We start from the raw sequence: 20,320 nt of genomic DNA, 5'->3' as shown, positions 1-20,320 counted from the left end.
AGATTACCGTAATATATAGAACGACCACACGTTTTGGTTTTACTGGAACTGTCCTAATTTTAAAAAATAAAACTAGTACCTATTTTTTGTAGGTATCTATTTTTAGTACCTATTTAACTGTGTTTATATAATACTAGCGACCCGCCTGGGCTTTGCACGGGTAGCTTATTACAATTTTCGTAGAGATCTCTAATCTTTTTGAATAAAATATAACGTCACTCAGAAATAATGTGGCCTTCTACTGGTTGAAGAATTTTTAAAATCGGTTCAGTAGTTCCAAAGATTACCCGCTATAAACAAACATACAAACTTTACCTCGTTATAGTATTAGAAATATAGATAAATCTGCACTCACTTAACATCTCTCTCCCTCTCTATCTCTGCGTCGTATTCCTCATAGCAATAAATAATAAAACCCTCAGTAGATGGTTGTGAACCCGTTCCATTAATCACATGCTAACTTAGGAGTTTTCATGGGATAATCATTACAAATCCTCCTGTAACAGAAAATCCGTATACGCAAGTATTTAATGTAAGTGTATGTATGCTCTTCAGACTTAATTTCAACTCAACGAAGCTCATCCCAGAAGAAATAAAATTATACTTTAGTGCACAAGTGTGCGCGCAAACATAAAACTCTGTTCCATCACTTCCATACTCTGATGGTATTTAATAATTAATACATAAAAACTGTAATTTAAAAAAATATAACGTTCGTAACCACGATTATACTAATGAATACGTAAATAAATCCGACAGATGAACGGTTTCTTAAAAATGAGAATTAGAAAATTCCATTAGAAAGTGTCGACCTATTTCATAAACAAGCTTTCGACCTATTTAAACATAATATCTAGACCGCGTGTACTGTAGCTGTAGTCATAACACGTATTAATTATCTTGACGAACAATAATTTACAATTTCTGACTCAGTGAGCTAGTATTTCAGCTAAAAGTTCTGACAAAGATACTGACAGGTAACGAATGGATCAATCATTTCAATTATTTTCTCATACATTGTAATACATACACAATATACATTATATAGAAAAATAAATACCTTGGATAGAGTACCAAATTAAGTTAACTAGGGCTTGAGTAGAAAATAATGGATTGGTTTCTCAGCTAAGTCTTAAATTCTAAAACTTCTAAAAGTAACTATCATGATTTTGTTGCATGCAATCTAAAATCGAAGAATTTGTTTGGAGTTTTTAGACTTGATTGAGTAATCCAGTTGGAAAACCAAATGGTACTTTCCAAATTCAAACATTACCAAAATCAATTTCATTTATTTGTGAATACAGTAGGTAAGTGGTTATTTTGCCGTAGGTAAGTACCTACCGTATTCTACCACAGCGTGGTGAAGGATGAAAACTCAAAACAAGCACCAGTAGGGTATTTATTTAAAATATTTCAAAACAGAATGCTCAGTATATCTACCCTGTACATCTGGCACTTTGTAAAATATTCTAGCAAAAGCACGATCCCATTGAGAGGCTACGGAGAAGGTCAAATGCCATCAAAATACCCGTCGGCCCTCGAGACCCAAGGGCGAAACCACAAAATTCCTCCACTCAAATGACTTTGACAACTTTTCTGAAAGCTTAATTTTTTAGTAAAAAATTACGAATTCCATGCGGTTTAGTTTGCTGCTGTCCTCTTTTTCAATTTTTAACCGCACAAGGAAATTCTTTCCTACTTTAAGTTACTCAAAATCATGGTAAGCCTAATAATAGCTAACTGTTGCATGCTATACCATCTGAACGATATTATTCGCGCGTGTAGTTCCATACGTCCATAATTACAAGACTTCTTCTATTGCTTCGACCACTTGATTTGGTTAATCGATTCCGTTATTACATGATAGTTTAAGTTAAGTGATTAAATAATTAACTGGAGTTTCTGGGTTACTAATAAGGCTCTTCCTGATTGCAGTAGCCGACACTTTTTCGATGACACATATCCAACTATATTTTTCTTCCTTATTAATCTATTTACCTACCAGTCTCAGAACGTTTTTCAAACGCTTTTCTGTACTATTTGCTGTAATTAGTTTTATACACGGCCGCATGGCATAATATTATTGTAAATCTAATCTTTAAAAAGAGCAACCGCCGAGTTTCTTGCTGGTATTTTCTCAGTAGAAATGGCATTCCGGACCAGTGGTAAAGATGCATTTGACGAATCAAAAGTATTTTTGCAAACTTGCAAAAGTATTTTTGATTAAAAAAATCTTTCTATTTCTACATTTCAATATTTTTGATTGTACCTACTTCAGAGTTTTGCGTTAATAATTTAAAATAATTTTTCTTTATATAATACATTTTATGTTAACATTTTTCTTAGGTACCTACCTAAAAAGCCAAGATAAGGCAAGAATTTATAACGTGGTTATTAACCTGAAGACTGGTTTATATATCTAGCTTTTAAAATTGTTATTATGTTAAAACCTTCTGGTTGGATAAAATATAGTTATTAAATTCAGTGAATTAAGATGACTTCATATTTAAAATATGAAAAGCGTACTTTACACCTGCGGTTCAGTAACTGTTTAATTTTTATGTTATTAATTTGTTATTTAGAATTAGATAAATAAATGGAACTTATATTTAGAAACGATAATATTAAATTACTAGTATTAATTCCATTTAACGGTCACTGGATGTATATATCTTTTGGCATTTCCTTTCTTAACCTTTAGCGAGTGTAAAGCTACTAGGTACTGTTTGGTAATTAATTGTTAACTGGTAACTCCAAACGTCAAACAGTCAGTTTTCGTTTATTTTCTGACAGTGACGTTGTCACTGTCAAGGACATTCACGTTTTTTCGGTTGGATCGGCCGCTGCTCGCCGCCACATCTCGGTATAGTTTTAATTCTTTCGGCTATATTTCGGCAATACCACATTACACGAACATTCCACCACTAAACAAAAGTGAAGTGCAAAGTGAACAAGCAAGAGTCGGGCCCGACGTTCATCTTACGAGGAGCAGAACACCTTACAAGGTAATACTAGCAACTGATTTACACTATAATCGGGTTTATTTTGGATTTATCTTGCTCCGCGAACCGCGGACGAAACATATGGTAGCAGAGCGTGGTTGGTTTTCGGTCTTTTTCGTGATTAAAACACGAGTTTCTTGCTTAGATTTCGAATATCAAAATTTTTTTTCCTACCTACCTACATCTCGGTAAAATTATTATGAGTTGAATGTTAAGGCAGCTACTCACGTACCGATTCTTGTTAAGGCAGCTACCCACGTACCGATATTGTTAAGGCCAACATGTACTTGGTGATTTTCGGAAATCGTAAATGATTTAATGTGGTATTTTATTATTTCGGTTTATTTTTTTATTTCTTCGGTATTTTACGGTTTTTCGGTTTTTTCGGTTTTTCTTTTGGAGGTTTTTTGGATCCTTTTAAGCATAAAGGATGTCTGTCAGAGCAAATTGGTCCCAATTTAGGGTTAAGCTGCAATGGTTGTTGGACAGCGCGGACCTCATAGATAGACCCGACCATACAAGGCGTTTATCAATACGACTTATGACAGTGAATTCGGAGTTCATTAATTTGGAAAACTCATACCAGCGCATTCTTGAATTGGTGGATGAGAATGTTCCAGCTGAGAGAGAAATAGTTCTGGGAGCCCGCGCGGACTATGTACGTGCTTTAGAAGCTTTTGATAGACTAATGTCGATTAAGTTAGAAGTATCTTCTACGAATTCTAGCAGTGCTACGGTAAATGCTAAATCGGAAGTCGCCGATCTGGATGCGCTTCTATCACGTCTGCCATCGCTTCGGCTTCCGTCCTTTTCTGGGGAGATGGACCAATGGGTCGGGTTTAACAATCTATTTGATAGTCTTGTCGATAGACGTTCGGACTTGTCACCGGCACAGAAATTAGCATACTTGATGTCGTGTCTATCCGGTGAACCCCGTGGATTGGTCCAACACCTTAAGATTGCGGATGAAGGATATAGCATTGCCCGTGATCTTTTAATGAAGCGGTATCAGAATACTCGGCGTTTAGGTGACGTACACGTTGAGCAAATTTTAAAATTACCTACTATTTCGGGTCGGCTTAGCGGCCTTCGGTCACAATTTTTAAACCCACTGATTATGGCGGTTAATCAATTGGAACGCCTCGGGTTTCCTGTTTCGGAATGGTCATTTATACTTCTACATATATGCCTATCAAAATTACCAACGACACTTAAATCTCGGTTTGAACAAAAATTTGGTTGCGAATCGGATACTATACCGAAATATTCGGACTTAGTTGAGTTTTTAGAAACGGAATGCCGCTTAATCGAGTGTACGAATTCGGAATCAACAATTCAGTCAAGTGAATATAATAACTCGAGGCAAGGGAAACCCGCTCGCAGATCTGTTCACTATGCTGCTGCTGAAGTAAAGCAGCCGTGTATATACTGTGGGGATTCGAAACATTCTTCCATTACAATGTGCCCGGAATTCAAATCCATGTCGCCCTTTGCACGGAAGGATTTTGTCGATAGGGAAAGACTTTGTTTTCACTGTTTGGGGAACCACAGCTACCGCGACTGCCGCCGGGAGCTTCATTGCAGCTGTGGAAGTACTAAACATCACCCACTGCTGTGTTTTAATCGATCGGGTGTGCAACAGAGACGTGATAATAATAATCGGAGCTCGGCGGAGTGGTCAGCCCCTCGCACGGGCGGGGGCTTTCGGCAACAATCTAATGCTGGTAGGGTCAAGTCGCCTCGCGATCTTTCACCTGCTCAACGTACCTCATCTCCTCCACGACGACGTGAGGAGCAGCGAGACGAGCCACGTAGTGGTAATCGGAGTGGTAAGGTTCGGTACGGGCGTTCCGATGAGCGGAATGACAATGGTAGGCGAGAGGACAATCGTTCTCTCCTCTATTCCCCGGAACGACGCTAGGATACGGCGCCCACCTGCCCTTTAGTGACGGTACTTTTGCCCACTGCTATAGTCAAAGTTTATTATAGTTCGGAAATTGATTCGGAAATGGGAGTTTTGGCTAGAGCTTTACTGGACAGTGGGTCTCAAGGGTCTTTAATTAGTGCAAATTTAGTAGGCAGGTTGGGCATACGTTTAGATCCGAGCAAAGAACGGATCATGGGTGTTGGAGGTGTTGAAACAACCTCAAATATAATCGGTCGGTCTTCGGTTACACTTTCTCCGATAAATAAACGGTTTCCTAGAATTACTACTCCTGTTGTGTGCATGCAAACGGTTATCGGAAATTTACCTACTGTGACCTTGAGTAATTCGGTAAAAGACTTAGCCACTGGCTTAAGTCTAGCGGATCCACACTTTTACGAGTCGTCACCAGTGGAACTTCTGCTCGGTTCGGATGTTTTGGGATCTCTTATGGGAGGAGATAAAGTAATTTTAAATTCTATCGGTTTTACGGCTTATAACACTATTTTCGGTTATGTTCTACTTGGTCCTGTAGAACTCACTAAACAATCTGATTTGATTGATCATTCGGAAGTCGTCAGTATTTCGGTTTCGGACACTCTTCAAAAATTCTGGGAGGTTGAGGAACCTCCAGAAGCAGCTTCTCGGTCTGCTCCACTCGATGTAGAGTGTGAACAGTTTTATAAAGATAATACGTATCGGTTGGAAAATGGTCGGTTTGTCACTAAGCTGCCATTTTTACCTAACAGACCCTTGTTAGGTGACTCTAAAACTATTGCAGAAAAAAGATTTTTGGCTTTGGAACGGAAACTTGTAAAAAATTCGGTTTTACGAGAGAAATATATTAATTTTATGCGTGAATATTTGGATCTCGGTCATATGTCGGTTTCGGATTTTGATTTTAAAGGCGGACAAGAATATTTTGTTATACCACATCATGCGGTTTTTAAGGATTCGGACGAAAATGCGAAGGTACGCGTCGTTTTTGACGGTAGTTGCGTCACAAATTCGGGGGTTTCTTTAAACCAGTGTTTACATTCGGGCCCTAAATTGCAGAGGGATATTTCGGAGATTTTGATGAATTTCAGACGCCATCAGGTTGTCTTTGTGACGGATATTAGGATGATGTTTCGGCAGACGCTTATTGATAAATTGGACAGAAGGTACCAGCTCATATTTTGGAGAGAGTCTCCAGATGAGCCCCTTCTTACATATGAACTTGGAACCAATACATACGGGTTAAAATCTAGTCCTTACATTGCAATTCGGACGCTATTAGAGTTGGCTGATCGAGAACGTGATCGGTATCCTCGGGCGGCTTCGGTTTTAGAGAACGACATTTATGTTGATGATATTCTGTCGGGATGCAACTCACTATTGGAAGCTCTTGAACTGCAACAAGAGTTAATTCAGCTTATGCAATCGGGGGGATATGAATTACGGAAATGGATCTCGAACGATCCTGTTTTACTTCGGGACTTACCTGACGATCATCAACAGGTGCCTCATCTGTTTGATAATCCGGACATGCAAAGTTTAACTTCGGTTTTGGGGGTACAATACAATCCTATAGAGGATGTTTTTTCTTTTCGGACGGATTTAACTTATGGACATTCGGTTACTAAACGGAAAATACTGTCGACAATTGCACGCATGTATGATCCAAGCGGGTGGATCACTCCTGTTTTATTTCGGGCTAAATGTTTTTTACAACGTCTGTGGCTTTCGGGTTTTACTTGGGATGAACCTATTACTGGGGATTTAGAACGAGATTGGATTAATTTTAAAATTGACCTCGCTCGGATTGAGGATGTTCGGATTTCGCGATGTATGCTCCCACCAGCGGTAAAAAATATTACTGTTCACGGTTTTTCGGACGCGTCGGAGGCTGGTTATGCGGCTGTCGTATATTTACGCGCAGTGGATAGCACAGATAATGTTTCGGTTCATTTAGTAATGGCCAAAAGTAAGGTCGCCCCGATCAGGACACGTCTGACGATTCCTAAATTGGAGTTGTGCGGAGCAGTGCTTCTACTTAAGCTTCTGCATCATGTTTGCCTTTGTTTGCAAAGGACCATCGATGTTCACGAGGTATTCGGTTGGACTGATAGTTCTATAGTGTTAGCTTGGCTTAAAACTTCACCTCATACTCTTCAAGTATTCGAGGCTAATCGAGTTTCACAGATACAAAATTCCACAGTACCAATCACGTGGCGACATATTTCGAGCGAATTGAACCCTGCCGACTGTGCTTCACGGGGCCTAACAGCTTCGGGTCTGGTATCTCATCCATTGTGGTGGGGACCGCGATGGTTAACTTATTCGGAATCGGTTTGGCCTGCATCAAGGGCTAATCAAGTAGCACCTGCGGATTTACCTGGGATTCGGTGTTCGGTAGCTACAACTTCAGAACCCCTCCCAGATTTCAGTTTCCTCATGGAGCGTTATAGCTCCTTGGATCGGCTTATTTCAGTTACCGCGTGGATTCGGAGATTCCTTTTTAATTGCCGTCGAAAGGGTAAGAGGAATACTACGGCATATTTAACACCACAGGATAGGAAGGAGGCATTGCTACTGTGGATTTTTCTCCTGCAGAGGAATTGTTTCGGTGCAGAGATTGAGAATATTCGGAACGGCCAAACCTTGAAGGGGCATTTGAGGCGTCTCAACCCCTTCATTGACTCGGACGGTCTCCTTCGTGTTGGAGGACGCCTTGAGCACTCGGATCTCTCTTACGAGGCAAGACATCCATTGTTGCTTCCTAAGTCGGGTCACTTTGTTGAACTGCTAATATTGGATTTGCATCTGAAAAATTCGCATGCTGGCCCAAACGCTCTTCTGGCTCTCTTACAACGTGACTATTGGGTTCTTTCGGCCAGAAGAGCAGTGCGAAAGATCACATTTAAATGCATTTCATGCTACAAACTAAAGGGGATCACAACCCAACCCTTGATGGGAAATTTGCCCAGAGACCGGGTTTTAGCGTCCAGACCCTTTCAAGGTGTGGGGACCGATTTTGCGGGCCCATTTTATGTAAAGTCACATAAGTTGCGGAATCCAAAGGTCACCAAGGCCTATTTGTGCGTATTTGTGTGCCTGTCCACTAAGTCCGTCCACTTAGAACTGGTTTCGGATTTGTCTTCGGAGGCCTTTGTCGCCTGTCTCTCTCGCATGACCTCTAGACGCGGGTTGCCAGCGGTCATTAGGTCAGATTGTGGGTCAAATTATAAGGGTAGCGACAGGTATTTACGGGAAGTTTTCCAATTTTTGGAACAAAATCAATCACAAATCGGTCATGATTTAGCTCGGCGCGGTATCACCTGGATTTTCGATCCTCCCGCGTGCCCATCCTGGGGAGGTTTATTTGAGGCAGCAGTGAAGTCCGCCAAGACTCATTTAAAACGTACTATTGGGGAAACAACTTTGACATTCGAGGAACTTAGTACTGTTTTCTGCAAAATCGAAGCAGTCTTAAACTCACGGCCTTTGTGCCCCCTATCTTCGGACCCTAACGACCTAGAGGTTCTGACCCCAGGTCATTTTCTTATCGGACAACCGCTAACAGCACTCCCAGAGTATCCTTTTCAGGAGGAAAAGACTTATAAATTGTCTCGGTTTCAGTTGCTACAGCAACTATCTCAAAGAATTTGGCATCGGTGGCATTTAGAATACCTTCACACCCTACAACAGCGATTGAAGTGGACTGATCCAGCTGTCCCACCTAAAGTTGGGGACTTAGTTTTACTAAAAGAGGACAATGCACCACCTCTTCAATGGCGCCGCGGTCGGATTGTAGCGTTGTATCCTGGGAAGGACGGCGTGGTCAGGCTCGCGGATGTACGGGTAGCGCAGGGTACAGTCTTGCAACGGGCAATCTCCAAGTTGTCCCGTTTGCCTCTAGATTAGGTTTATTAGGTTTATTTTCGGTTAGGCTTAGGGTAAATAGTTGTTAGTTTTTATTAGGTTTTCGGAAGCAGTTGAAGACTGCTTGGGCGGGGGTATGTTTGGTAATTAATTGTTAACTGGTAACTCCAAACGTCAAACAGTCAGTTTTCGTTTATTTTCTGACAGTGACGTTGTCACTGTCAAGGACATTCACGTTTTTTCGGTTGGATCGGCCGCTGCTCGCCGCCACATCTCGGTATAGTTTTAATTCTTTCGGCTATATTTCGGCAATACCACATTACACGAACATTCCACCACTAAACAAAAGTGAAGTGCAAAGTGAACAAGCAAGAGTCGGGCCCGACGTTCATCTTACGAGGAGCAGAACACCTTACAAGGTAATACTAGCAACTGATTTACACTATAATCGGGTTTATTTTGGATTTATCTTGCTCCGCGAACCGCGGACGAAACAGGTACAAATGTAATTAATCTTTCAAGGTGACCTACAATATTATTCTCAGGTTGTTAGATATATTAGGTACCAATATTATCACCACTACATCATTGTATTACAAATTCAGCAAGTAAAAATCAGAAAGTGTATTACAATAATACCCAATCTGATTAAATGTTATGTAATGAGTTTATTTGCATAAATAAATAACTATTTATTTCTCAAAACCCTTACTTAAACTCTATAAAAATATTTTGGTGTAAGTTCTTACGACCGAATACAATACGGACTGATAATTCGAATTATTTCCGCTTAGAAGGTAGGTAGGTATAGGCAAGCTTAAACAGGCAAAATTTAAAAAAAAACTGTTAAGCACTAAAAGACATTTCAGGTTACGGCTTACTACTACGAGTCTTCGAAGTGGTAATTGTAATTTTTTTATAGGTATTGTAAATTGTATAATTTTTTTTATAGATATTGTGTATTGCATAAGTTAATAATTATTTGCAACGAATAAAGTGATAAATAATACTATGTGCATACTATATACCTACCTAAAATCCACATCCATACATATAGGTAGGTATTTAAAGAAAGCATATCCGTCTGCTACCTTTTCATGGTTGACAAGTACAAAGGTAGCTTGCATGCCGGAAACGGATACATATATATACCTATAATCCTACTTTATTTCCCCTGAAATTCGTGGAGTTCCTACGAGACGTGGATGAAGTCAGCCGCATCATGTAGTGGTTTAATATCTTTGGCCACGAAACAATAAGGACCGCAAATATATTCTACCTACCTATTTTACGGAGTCAATAGAACCGCATGCAGTTACTACTGTCACATGTTACCCAACTTCCATTCAAGGTGATTATACACCCTGCATACTTATTAGCCCATTCATGACACAAAATTGTGTGACGCATAGGTTTTCAACTTAAAAGTTCTAGAAAGGTAAAGCTGCTTCGGCAGTCAAACATATTGTAGATACCAGGATATAAAGCACTAGCTGATCCCCGCGGCTTCGCCCGCGTAGATTTAGGTTTTTAAAGATCCCGTATAGCCTATGTCACTCAGGAATAATGTAGCTTTCTACTGGTGAAAGAATTTTTAAAATCGGTTCAGTAGTTCTAAAGATTACCCCCTACAAACAAACTTAACGACATTACCTCTTTATATAATAACAACGGGCCGTGCAGCAGAAATCGTAATATTTTAATTTCGCCATAACTTCAAAACCAAACGTCCAATTTTAATCATTCAAAGACCAAATATTATCTCCATAAACTGTTCTTAGTGATGAAATCATTTATTTTGATAAGGATTAATAGCATGAGTAAAATAAACGCGTTTAAATGTAGTCCAAAAAAAATTCAAGATTTTTAAATAAAAAAATGGTTGCTGTGCCTCACTCGACATAGATGGGTATAGTGTGTCGCGGACTTTTTTGTAGATATTTATAAGATCTACAATTAATTAGAACATTTTATGGTTCTATCTTTTATAGTTTAGGCAGCGTACGCAAAATAAGTAACTTTTCTGGTTGATTTTTTACACCTTGTGTCCGAAAAACCCAAATATCTTACGGAACCCTATTTTTTTCCAAAATAAAATATAGCCTATGTTACTCGTGGATAATGTAGCTTTCGAATGGTGAAAGAATTTTTAAAATCGGTCCAGTAGTTTTTGAGCCTATTCAGTACAAACAAACAAACAAACAAACAAACAAACAAACAAACAAAGTTTTCCTCTTTATAATATTAGTGTAGATAAAATTGCTTTAAAAATATCCAAATAACCCAAATTACAAAGGTCCGCTTCTTGTGTATCAACTAAAATCGCAAAGCAAAAGTCAATACAAGAAACTTTTACTGATCATTCAGTAAATAACACTAACACATTGTCATTCAACTCACTCATGGCTAGTTAATTAACGATTCATGTCCGCGGTGTTATAAATTGTTGCATACCGAAAAAGGCGTAGAAATTATCAGTATGTCACATTGTTTAAGGTATGTGATCGCTTTCACACTTTAAAAAACTGCTCAAGTCCGAGTCAGAACATACCAAGTAGGATTCCGTAAACATGTCTGAAAAAGTCTGTCTTACCGTAAATTATAGTTCCAGTGCGATGCTGTGTAGAAAACATGGGTTTAATAAAAACTGCCATACCCCTTCCAGGTTAGCCCGCTTCCATCTTAGAGTGCATCATCACAGTTTACCACCAGGCGAGATTGCAATCAAGGGCTAAAGGCTATGTGAAAAAAATGCACCTGGACTATTCTGAATACGAAAGTGTGTCTGTCTGTCTAGCTTTTCATAGCCCATCCGTTAAACCGATTTTGATGAAACTTGGTACAAAGTTTGCTTATCTTGGAGACGTACATAGATTACTTTTTAGTCTTAAAAATCAAAGAAATTTGACGGGATTTATTAATGAATTAGCAATACGGGAATTGATATTAAGTACGAAGCAATTCCCGTTTTGTTAATTAAAACTTTCAAGCGATACCTAAGTTCCCATCTCGTAGAGATTAAAAGCACAACACATGAAGCTGTAGTAGGTAAGTCTTGGTTTTGTTCGCGTGGATATGCCTTTTGAACTGGTCTTGTCTTACTAGGAAACCTTAAAAACTTTAGAGTGGGATGGATTGAGGAAGGAAACAATTTCGATGAAACATATTTTAGTTTATTGTATTGGTTTGCTTAAATCTGTTTTTGATTATTTATTGAGAACTAGCTTATGTTTGCGACTTCGCCGGCGTGGACTACACAAATTTCTAACCCCTATTTCATCCCCTTAGGGGTTGTATTTTCAAAAATCCTTTCTTAGCGGATGCCTACGTTATAATAGCTATCTGCATGCCAAATTTCAGCCCGATCCATCTAGTAGTTTGAGCTGTGCGTTGATAGATCAGTCAGTCAGTCAGTCAGTCACCTTTTCCTTTTCTATATTTAGAAGATTAGATAATTACACTTGAGCACAGGCTTGAGGTGCTTGAGGTCTGTCTCATAATCCAAACATGTCGGAGTGCAATGTTACTCACGGTGGTTTACTTGGACGTTATGTAAATGCCTGTACGTATCTAGTTGTTTGTGTACAGTTGTGTGTTGTTATACAGGGTGTAACCAGAACGCAAGCAAAAACTTAGCGTTATTATTATACTAACTAGACGCAATCCAATACCAATAACCATTTGCCTCATTTTGTAGTTTTAGTGATTTAGTATCTTTCAAACATGCAGTGTATAGCAAAACTCGGGTCAATGCCCCGCCTACGACGCGGCATTGACTCCGAGTGGCCTACTTACGTAATGTTCGTTGACCTCTAACGTCAGTCAGATGTTTTATTTGCAACTAGCTTATGCTCGCGACTTCGTCCGCGTGGACTACACAAATTTCAAACCCCTTTTTCACCCCTTAGGGGTTGGATTTTCAAAACCCTTTCTTAGCGGATGCCTACGTCATAATAGCTATCTGCAGGCAAATTTCAGCCCGATCCGTTCAATAGTTTGAGCTATGCGTTGATAGATCAGTCAGTCAGTCAGCTTTTCCTTTTATATCGTGAACTTTTACAAAATATGTAGGTATAGGTTTTTTTTTGTTTCGCGTTTTTTGTGGTATCATACCAGTAATCATCAGTACAAGCAGCAGTCTTCGTTTTTGCTAGCGTTCTGATAATAGGATAATGGGTTAATAGGAACCTATTATACAACCTGTATAATAGGTTCAATATTTTAAAAATAAAGTTATGATAAAATGATGATGCTGATGAAATAGCTTGAATAATAAAATGACTAAACTTATTCCATACTAAACTTATCAATAACGTTATGAGGAATTTAGAGGCAGTAAAATTTAATTATTCGACGCGGCAGATAGAGTTCCGTTCAGATTCAGTTAGTTCTATAATTATCGAGTCATTGGTCTTTTATCTCAAAGGAATTTCATCAACATAGCGAAATAGGTAGACGTACGTACGTGCTGTTATAATATATATGTTTATACTATACCTACCTAGTATCGTTATCTGGTTATAGACATTATTCGCAGAACTCCATGGACTTGTTTAGACGGTGTTGTATGCTGGTATACTATATAATATATATCATATGTATAATAGAAATATTTTTTGTTCAAATACAAGCACATGCCACTCCCGAGATGGAGTAGCTGATAAAGTTTGTCTTACATGGAATATTTAGATTCAGGGTCAAACCGAAAGTTCCCTCACTTTAGTGAGTAGAGTTCACTCTGATGAGGTGGTCTAAGATGAATAAATATACCTACTTAATTTACTACAACTAAGATTGGCAGGACAAGTCGATTAATTAACTACATACTCGTAATTGGGTCGATATATACGCCATCAAAATATATACTATTTATATACTACGCAGTCTTATCAAAACCGTTCAAACTTGTTTTGGATGTTGCTTTCAGTGACTCACAACTCACAAGTCACATCGTCGCAATTATCGAAATCTATTTATGTTTCGATGGTCACAATAAAGTAACTTTTGAATATTTCGATGCTTTTGTAATCTGTGAGCGTGAAATATGATCATGATGACTTATTTTATAACAAAAGGTTTAGTACCTAATACCTATCTATCTTAAATGTCCGCAACTGAGCATCACCCGTTCAAAATGTTCCAAAATATGTTATCTTGTGTACTTAAGGGATTTTACGAAACATACGACTAGAAAGGGGAATGAGAGCGTATCGCCTAAGGCCTCGTTGCTAAAAATCGAGCAGTGTGCCGTCCTACCATTAGAAAGTGAACTAAGGTTGACAAAGGTCGGAAGCGATTTTCCAGCGTTTGATGATTAACGACCCTTGAACAGTTGACGAATACCAACCGGAAAGAAAATTAGGCTGAATTTCAGATTTTTGGCCCGTACCTACTAACAAAATATTATATACCTACCTATTGATTCATTTGACGAGAATTATGTACCTAATTCTAGAGTTATATCGTTATAATTTTGATACAGATAGAGAGAAAGGCTGGGCAAAACTATTTAAGGACTCTATTTCTCTACGAAACCCTAATAAAAAGAGATGGTAATATTGAGGACAGCGTACACTTCCTCGTACCTACGTATAAAAACAGTATAATATATAAGGATAGAAACATTAACAAATAGCTGATATACTTATGCATTATACAATATAACAAGAATTTGTAAAATGAATGAATTTGTGAATTGAGTCCCTGTGAAAAACGACCACGGATGGGTTCGAAACTAGTCGGGCTAACGTCGACTAAACACGTAAGTAAAGCCGGGTGTGAGACATGTATAATTTGTAAAGTGTTTGTTTAAAAAAATTAAAATGTAAGTTAACTCGTACACAAAAACGAAGACAATACTCATGAAAATACTAAAACATGCAAAATACATGGTCATGAAGATGAAAAAAGTTGAAGAGGTATTATTGCTTGAAGTACGGTATAAACAATTCGATATAGATCTATATAAGTTCTGATCTGATGACGATATAATATTTTGTATAATCATGTTGATTTATATAACACGTTCTCTTTAATTTGGATCTAACGAAAGCGATATTTCATATTGTCCAAAATTTGTGAACGTTACGTTGATGATCGTGAATAGAAAGTGGGATAAAGGTTGGTGAAGATCGAAAGTCTAGATTCTTAGAATGAATAGCTAAGTAATTTCTTACAAAACTAACGTCCGAATTTATAATTAAATTCATAATGTGAAATAGAAATATTATTAGTATTCTATAAGAACACAATATTAATATTTCTTAAGAAATGGAGAGGATTTTTTTAAATTTCGAAATATTCACAACGCGACGGTTGCAGATATTGACGTTCGCGTCGATATATCACCGAGTTTACCAAACTAATAATCTAGAAGTATCCTTGATTTGAGTAACGAATAATTAATAAATAACTTTGAAATTCAAATATTTTGTAAGTTTCATGCAACAACCATTAATTTTCTCGATTCAACTCAATTTATTAATTTCATGGAGGCCTAATTTATTTATTAACTAGATGATGTCCGTGATTTTATCTGCGTTTAGTTAGGTTTTTAAAAGTACGGTTGGAACACTTTGATTTTTCTGGATAAAAAGTAGTATAGGTATATCCGTCTCCAGGATGCAAGCATTATCTGTACCAAGTAAATGATTATTTTTTGAAAAATTCCGTAGGAACTCTTTGATTTTCTGGAATAAATAGTGTCCTGTTGTCCTTCACCGGGATGCAAGCTATCTCTGTACAACATTTTTTCAAAATTGCTTAAACGAATGGGTCGTGAAAAGCTAGCAAACAGAGACTGACACTTTTTTTTTAATTTAAACATTATTGAAACATACTAATTATCTGCAAACTGAGTTCTTGGTTATCCTGCAGTCTGCAGTGGCAATTACTTCTAAATGTAGGCACCTACCTAATGCAATGTAATCACGTCGTCGTCTGGGTGTCGGTCTACAATTTGCATTCATATCAGATTTACTTTGATCATGAACTAGAATCTAGATGCATACAATATTTTTTCCTCATTTCTATCGGCTGTTTTATCAGTTTAACTTCTAGTATTTAATTAAAAATAACAACCAATATCAGTTTCGAAGACCCAGTTTGACGATTGTATGAACACCATCTTATGTACGACTTGGCAGTTTATACCTTGATGGAAAATGCACCGAATTGAAAATCTCCTCCTTTTTGGAAGCTAGTTAAAAATTAAAGCACAGACCAGTGGTGATACGCCTCCAAATAAAAAATAAAAAACATCGAAATGTGTTACGATTTACGAAACTCAGGAATGGAATTCGATCGCGCGGACATGTGCGTTTTTATGCAGATAATAAATATAACAATTATAACACCGATGAACGCAGGAAAGTGTGTCAGTGTGACCGTCACCACTCGTTTGGGCCACTGTTGAGCCACATTTCAATTTTCCTGCGTCGCTCGAGAATGAGACATAAATTTAATAAACGAAAGCTTCATGGTTTCACCCCACTTTGTATCGTGCATTTCAATTATCATATTAGCTAATTCGTTTCCATTTATCAGCTGTTTAAAACATGATTAATGCCGGTTGCAGTGAGCAACCATTTTTTTATTTAAAAATCTTGAATTTTTTTTGGACTACATTTAAACGCGTTTATTTTACTCATGCTATTAATCCTTATCAAAATAAATGATTTCATCACTAAGAACAGTTTATGGCGATAATATTTGGTCTTTGAATGATTAAAATTGGACGTTTGGTTTTGAAGTTATGGCGAAATTAAAATATTACGATTTCTGCTGCACGGCCCGTTGTCTACACTATATATATATATATATAATATTATAAAGAGGAAAACTTTGTTTGTTTGTTTGTTTGTTTGTTTGTTTGTACTGAATAGGCTCAAAAACTACTGGACCGATTTTAAAAATTCTTTCACCATTCGAAAGCTACATTATCCACGAGTAACATAGGCTATATTTTATTTTGGAAAAAAATAGGGTTCCGTAAGATATTTGGGTTTTTCGGACACAAGGTGTAAAAAATCAACCAGAAAAGTTACTTATATTGCGTACGCTGCCTAAACTATAAAAGATAGAACCATAAAATGTTCTAATTAATTGTAGATCTTATAAATATCTACAAAAAAGTCCGCGACACACTATACCCATCTATGTCGAGTGAGGCACAGCAACCATTTTTTTATTTAAAAATCTTGAATTTTTTTTGGACTACATTTAAACGCGTTTATTTTACTCATGCTATTAATCCTTATCAAAATAAATGATTTCATCACTAAGAACAGTTTATGGAGATAATATATTTTGGTCTTTGAATGATTAAAATTGGACGTTTGGTTTTGAAGTTATGGCGAAATTAAAATATTACGATTTCTGGTGCACGGCCCGTTGTATTATATAAAGAGGTAATGTCGTTAAGTTTGTTTGTAGGGGGTAATCTTTAGAACTACTCAACCGATTTTAAAAATTCTTTCACCAGTAGAAAGCTACATTATTCCTGAGTGACATAGGCTATACGGGATCTTTAAAAACCTAAATCTACGCGGGCGAAGCCGCGGGGATCAGCTAGTATTATATAAAGAGGTAATGTCGTTAAGTTTGTTTGCAGGGGGTAATCTTTAGAACTACTGAACCGATTTTAAAAATTCTTTCACCAGTAGAAAGCTACATTATTCCTGAGTGACATAGGCTATACGGGATCTTTAAAAACCTAAATCTACGCGGGCGAAGCCGCGGGGATCAGCTAGTATATTATAAAGAGGTGAAGTTTATAATTTTGGATATAGGACGTTATCTCCGGAACTAATGATCTGATTCTGAAAATCCTTTCATTGATACTCGTATAATTATGATGGCTACTATTTTCGAGTTCTATAGGCGATAAATTTCACTAAGCGGTCGTAGACGAGAAAAAGGTCGTAGAGTATAAATACCGCATTAGGTATTTGCCTATTTACTTCAATTAATTGGCGTGGCTTAAAATAGGAATATCAAATTTTTAAACACATAAAAAGTAAATATTATATAGTAAATACAAGAAGAATTAAAGAAATACGAGTATTTAAATATACTTATAGGTACTATCCTCGTTCACGTGCTTCACAACCTGTATCAATATAAATCGTTCATTTAGTATTATGTCGGTCGCTTTTCTCAGTAAACATTATTTAAAATCGCGAACATGAATATCGGTCATTCACTCGTTTTTTACTCATTACCCTCTTTCTGCGGTATTAGGTAATCGTCACGTCATGTTTTGTTTACAATTGGCAACGAACATCAGTAATGTCCACCGTCCGATATCCATACTAATACATCTATACTAATATTATAAAAAGGTAAAGTTAGTTTGTTTGTTGGGGGTAATATCTGGAACTACTGAAGTGATTTTGAAATTCTTTCACCAGTAGAAAGCTACATTATTCCTGAGTGACAAGCTATATTTTATTTAAAAAAATATACAGACCCTTGTAATAAGCTACCCATGCGTACAATGAAAGAATAAGCCTTGTTCTATGTCAATATCAGATATTTAATTTAGCACACTCGTAAATACTTATCAGATTATACATTTGGAAACACTCCTGAATTACTTATTTAACACTTTTATAAACACAATTAACGCTTAACACTTTTGGGACTTACCTCCCCGCCGCGCCGTAAGGCCCGATGAGAATTGATCTTAAAACTAGCCAGCTACTTCGATCAAATATCACGTTTTTCCTTCATTTCACTGAAATTGCAAAGTGTATGCCATTGGTCTGAATCCAAACAACCCACCAATGACAGCATCTTTGAAATTTGCTCCAATGAGTTTAGTTGTAAAAAGTATGTGATTTGACTCAAACGATAAATTATTATTTGAAAATCATGTCATGCGAAGCCGGGGCGGGTCGCTAGTAATATTATAAACACGGAAGTGCTGTCTGGTAGCTTGTCACGGCATAATCGCTGAATCGACTTTGGTCCGAAAGGTCGGCGGTTCGAAAATCGAACCCCACCCGTTGCACTTTTGTCGTCTACCTTCTAGCGCAAGCTTTACCTACGCTTAATTATGTTAAATGACTATTTTTTTTCAAATTTGCAAATCAATCATCATCAATCTCAATATACTTATAATAAAACTGTAACAGGTCAAATTCTGTACATTGAAAATATTTTGAAAATTTTTTTTCGATGGCACTCTATAATCGATACTGAACACAAAACTGTAATTTTTTTCATTTTTGTCTGTCTGTCTGTCTATCTGTCTGTCTGTATGTCTGTATCACGGCCGCGCATCACGCTGAAACTACTTAATGGATTCCAATGAAACTTGGTACGATTTGAGGTCATACTATGAGGAAGAATATAGGATACTTTTTATCCCGAAATTCAGCATGGTTCCCGTAGGAGAGGGGATGAAAGTTAAAATGTATACTGAGTTGTAATTCATTAACGCGTAGTCCGATTTCATTCATTCTTTTTTTGTTAGAAAGGGGATATTTTAAAAATTGTTCCGTAAATATTTCAAGGTCATCGGCTTTTAACCGACTGTCAAAAAGGAGGTGGTTCTTTTTTCTACATCGATTTTTTCGAGATTTCTGGACCGATTTGCAAATTTTTTTTTTAAATCAACAAAAAAAGTTTTCGTGGTGGTCACATAAAAAATTCTGGATTCAACTCCTTAATCCTGATGCTGCAGGGTTACTGCCCGCCTGAGTTATCAAGATTCAGGAAGTGTTCATAGTGAATTCATATTGTAGGTACCAAGCAACGACTTTATTCTCAGACTTCAAGTCTCAACTCCTCAACCCTGATGATGTAGGGTACAGCACTCCTAAACTATAATGTTTCAGGAACTGCGGATGATGCAAAATTATTTTAGGTACCAAGCATAGGCTACATCATTGAACTTCGGATCCTAACTCCTCAATCCTGATGCTGCAAAGTACTGAAGTCCTAAATCGTGGGGATTTTAGAATTTCTGATAGTGAATTGATATTTTTTTTTTAAATTAAAAAAATTGAATCGACTGTTAGGCGGAACGAAGTTCGCTGGGTCAGCTAGTAATAATATATAGGTTGAATCTAGGATTTTACACCTACGATTGGTGAATTTACGATTTTGTCATTTCAATTAGGATTTAAAATCTAATCATGTTACAAAGTTTTTAAACTTCTTATGTAGGTAACGCACTCCATTTTAAATTTTATTACACCTGATTCCAGCTGAGTGCCACAGCAAATAAATACATATGTAATTATTAAAATTTACCTAAGCAAAATGCATGGATAAAATAAAATTTCACTTTTTAAAATGACTTAATTAGATTATTCCGGTTTAATCGATTAGAAATTCTAGTTAATTGATTTAATATTATTCAAAACGTAATAATCAAATTAAAATGGATATAATCAAGTCATTTAATCAAATTACAAAATTAGCTCCGGCCTTTGGGTGTATTCAAAATAATAATACCTAAGCATTGATAGCAATTAATTTTCAATGATGCATTTTTGATTATGCGGTGCATGCACGTATCATT

General features: G+C 37.1%; 2 protein-coding genes across 2 annotated transcripts in view; both read left to right on the top strand.

Moving 5' to 3' along the window:
* LOC117991367 (uncharacterized) overlaps positions 1 to 20,320 on the top strand; it is a 189,735-nt gene that overhangs the window by 34,536 nt on the left and 134,879 nt on the right. The gene's annotated exons all lie outside the window — the stretch shown is intronic.
* Positions 3,846 to 9,280, top strand: LOC138403607 (uncharacterized). The gene has a single exon (XM_069504796.1). It carries the CDS (start codon positions 5,011 to 5,013, stop codon positions 8,830 to 8,832), a length of 3,822 nt encoding a protein of 1,273 aa, XP_069360897.1. The 5' UTR covers positions 3,846 to 5,010; the 3' UTR covers positions 8,833 to 9,280.

This window comes from Maniola hyperantus, chromosome 19 (genome assembly GCF_902806685.2).
Source record: "Maniola hyperantus chromosome 19, iAphHyp1.2, whole genome shotgun sequence".
Lineage (NCBI taxonomy): Eukaryota > Metazoa > Arthropoda > Insecta > Lepidoptera > Nymphalidae > Maniola > Maniola hyperantus.
The sequence above is the reverse complement of the archived record's forward strand: the minus strand, read 5'-3'. Positions and strand labels throughout refer to the sequence as shown.

Coding starts and splice junctions, on each gene's coding strand:
- LOC138403607 (XM_069504796.1), top strand. CDS start 5,011: ATGGGAGTTTTGGCTAGAGCTTTACTGGACAGTGGGTCTCAAGGGTCT.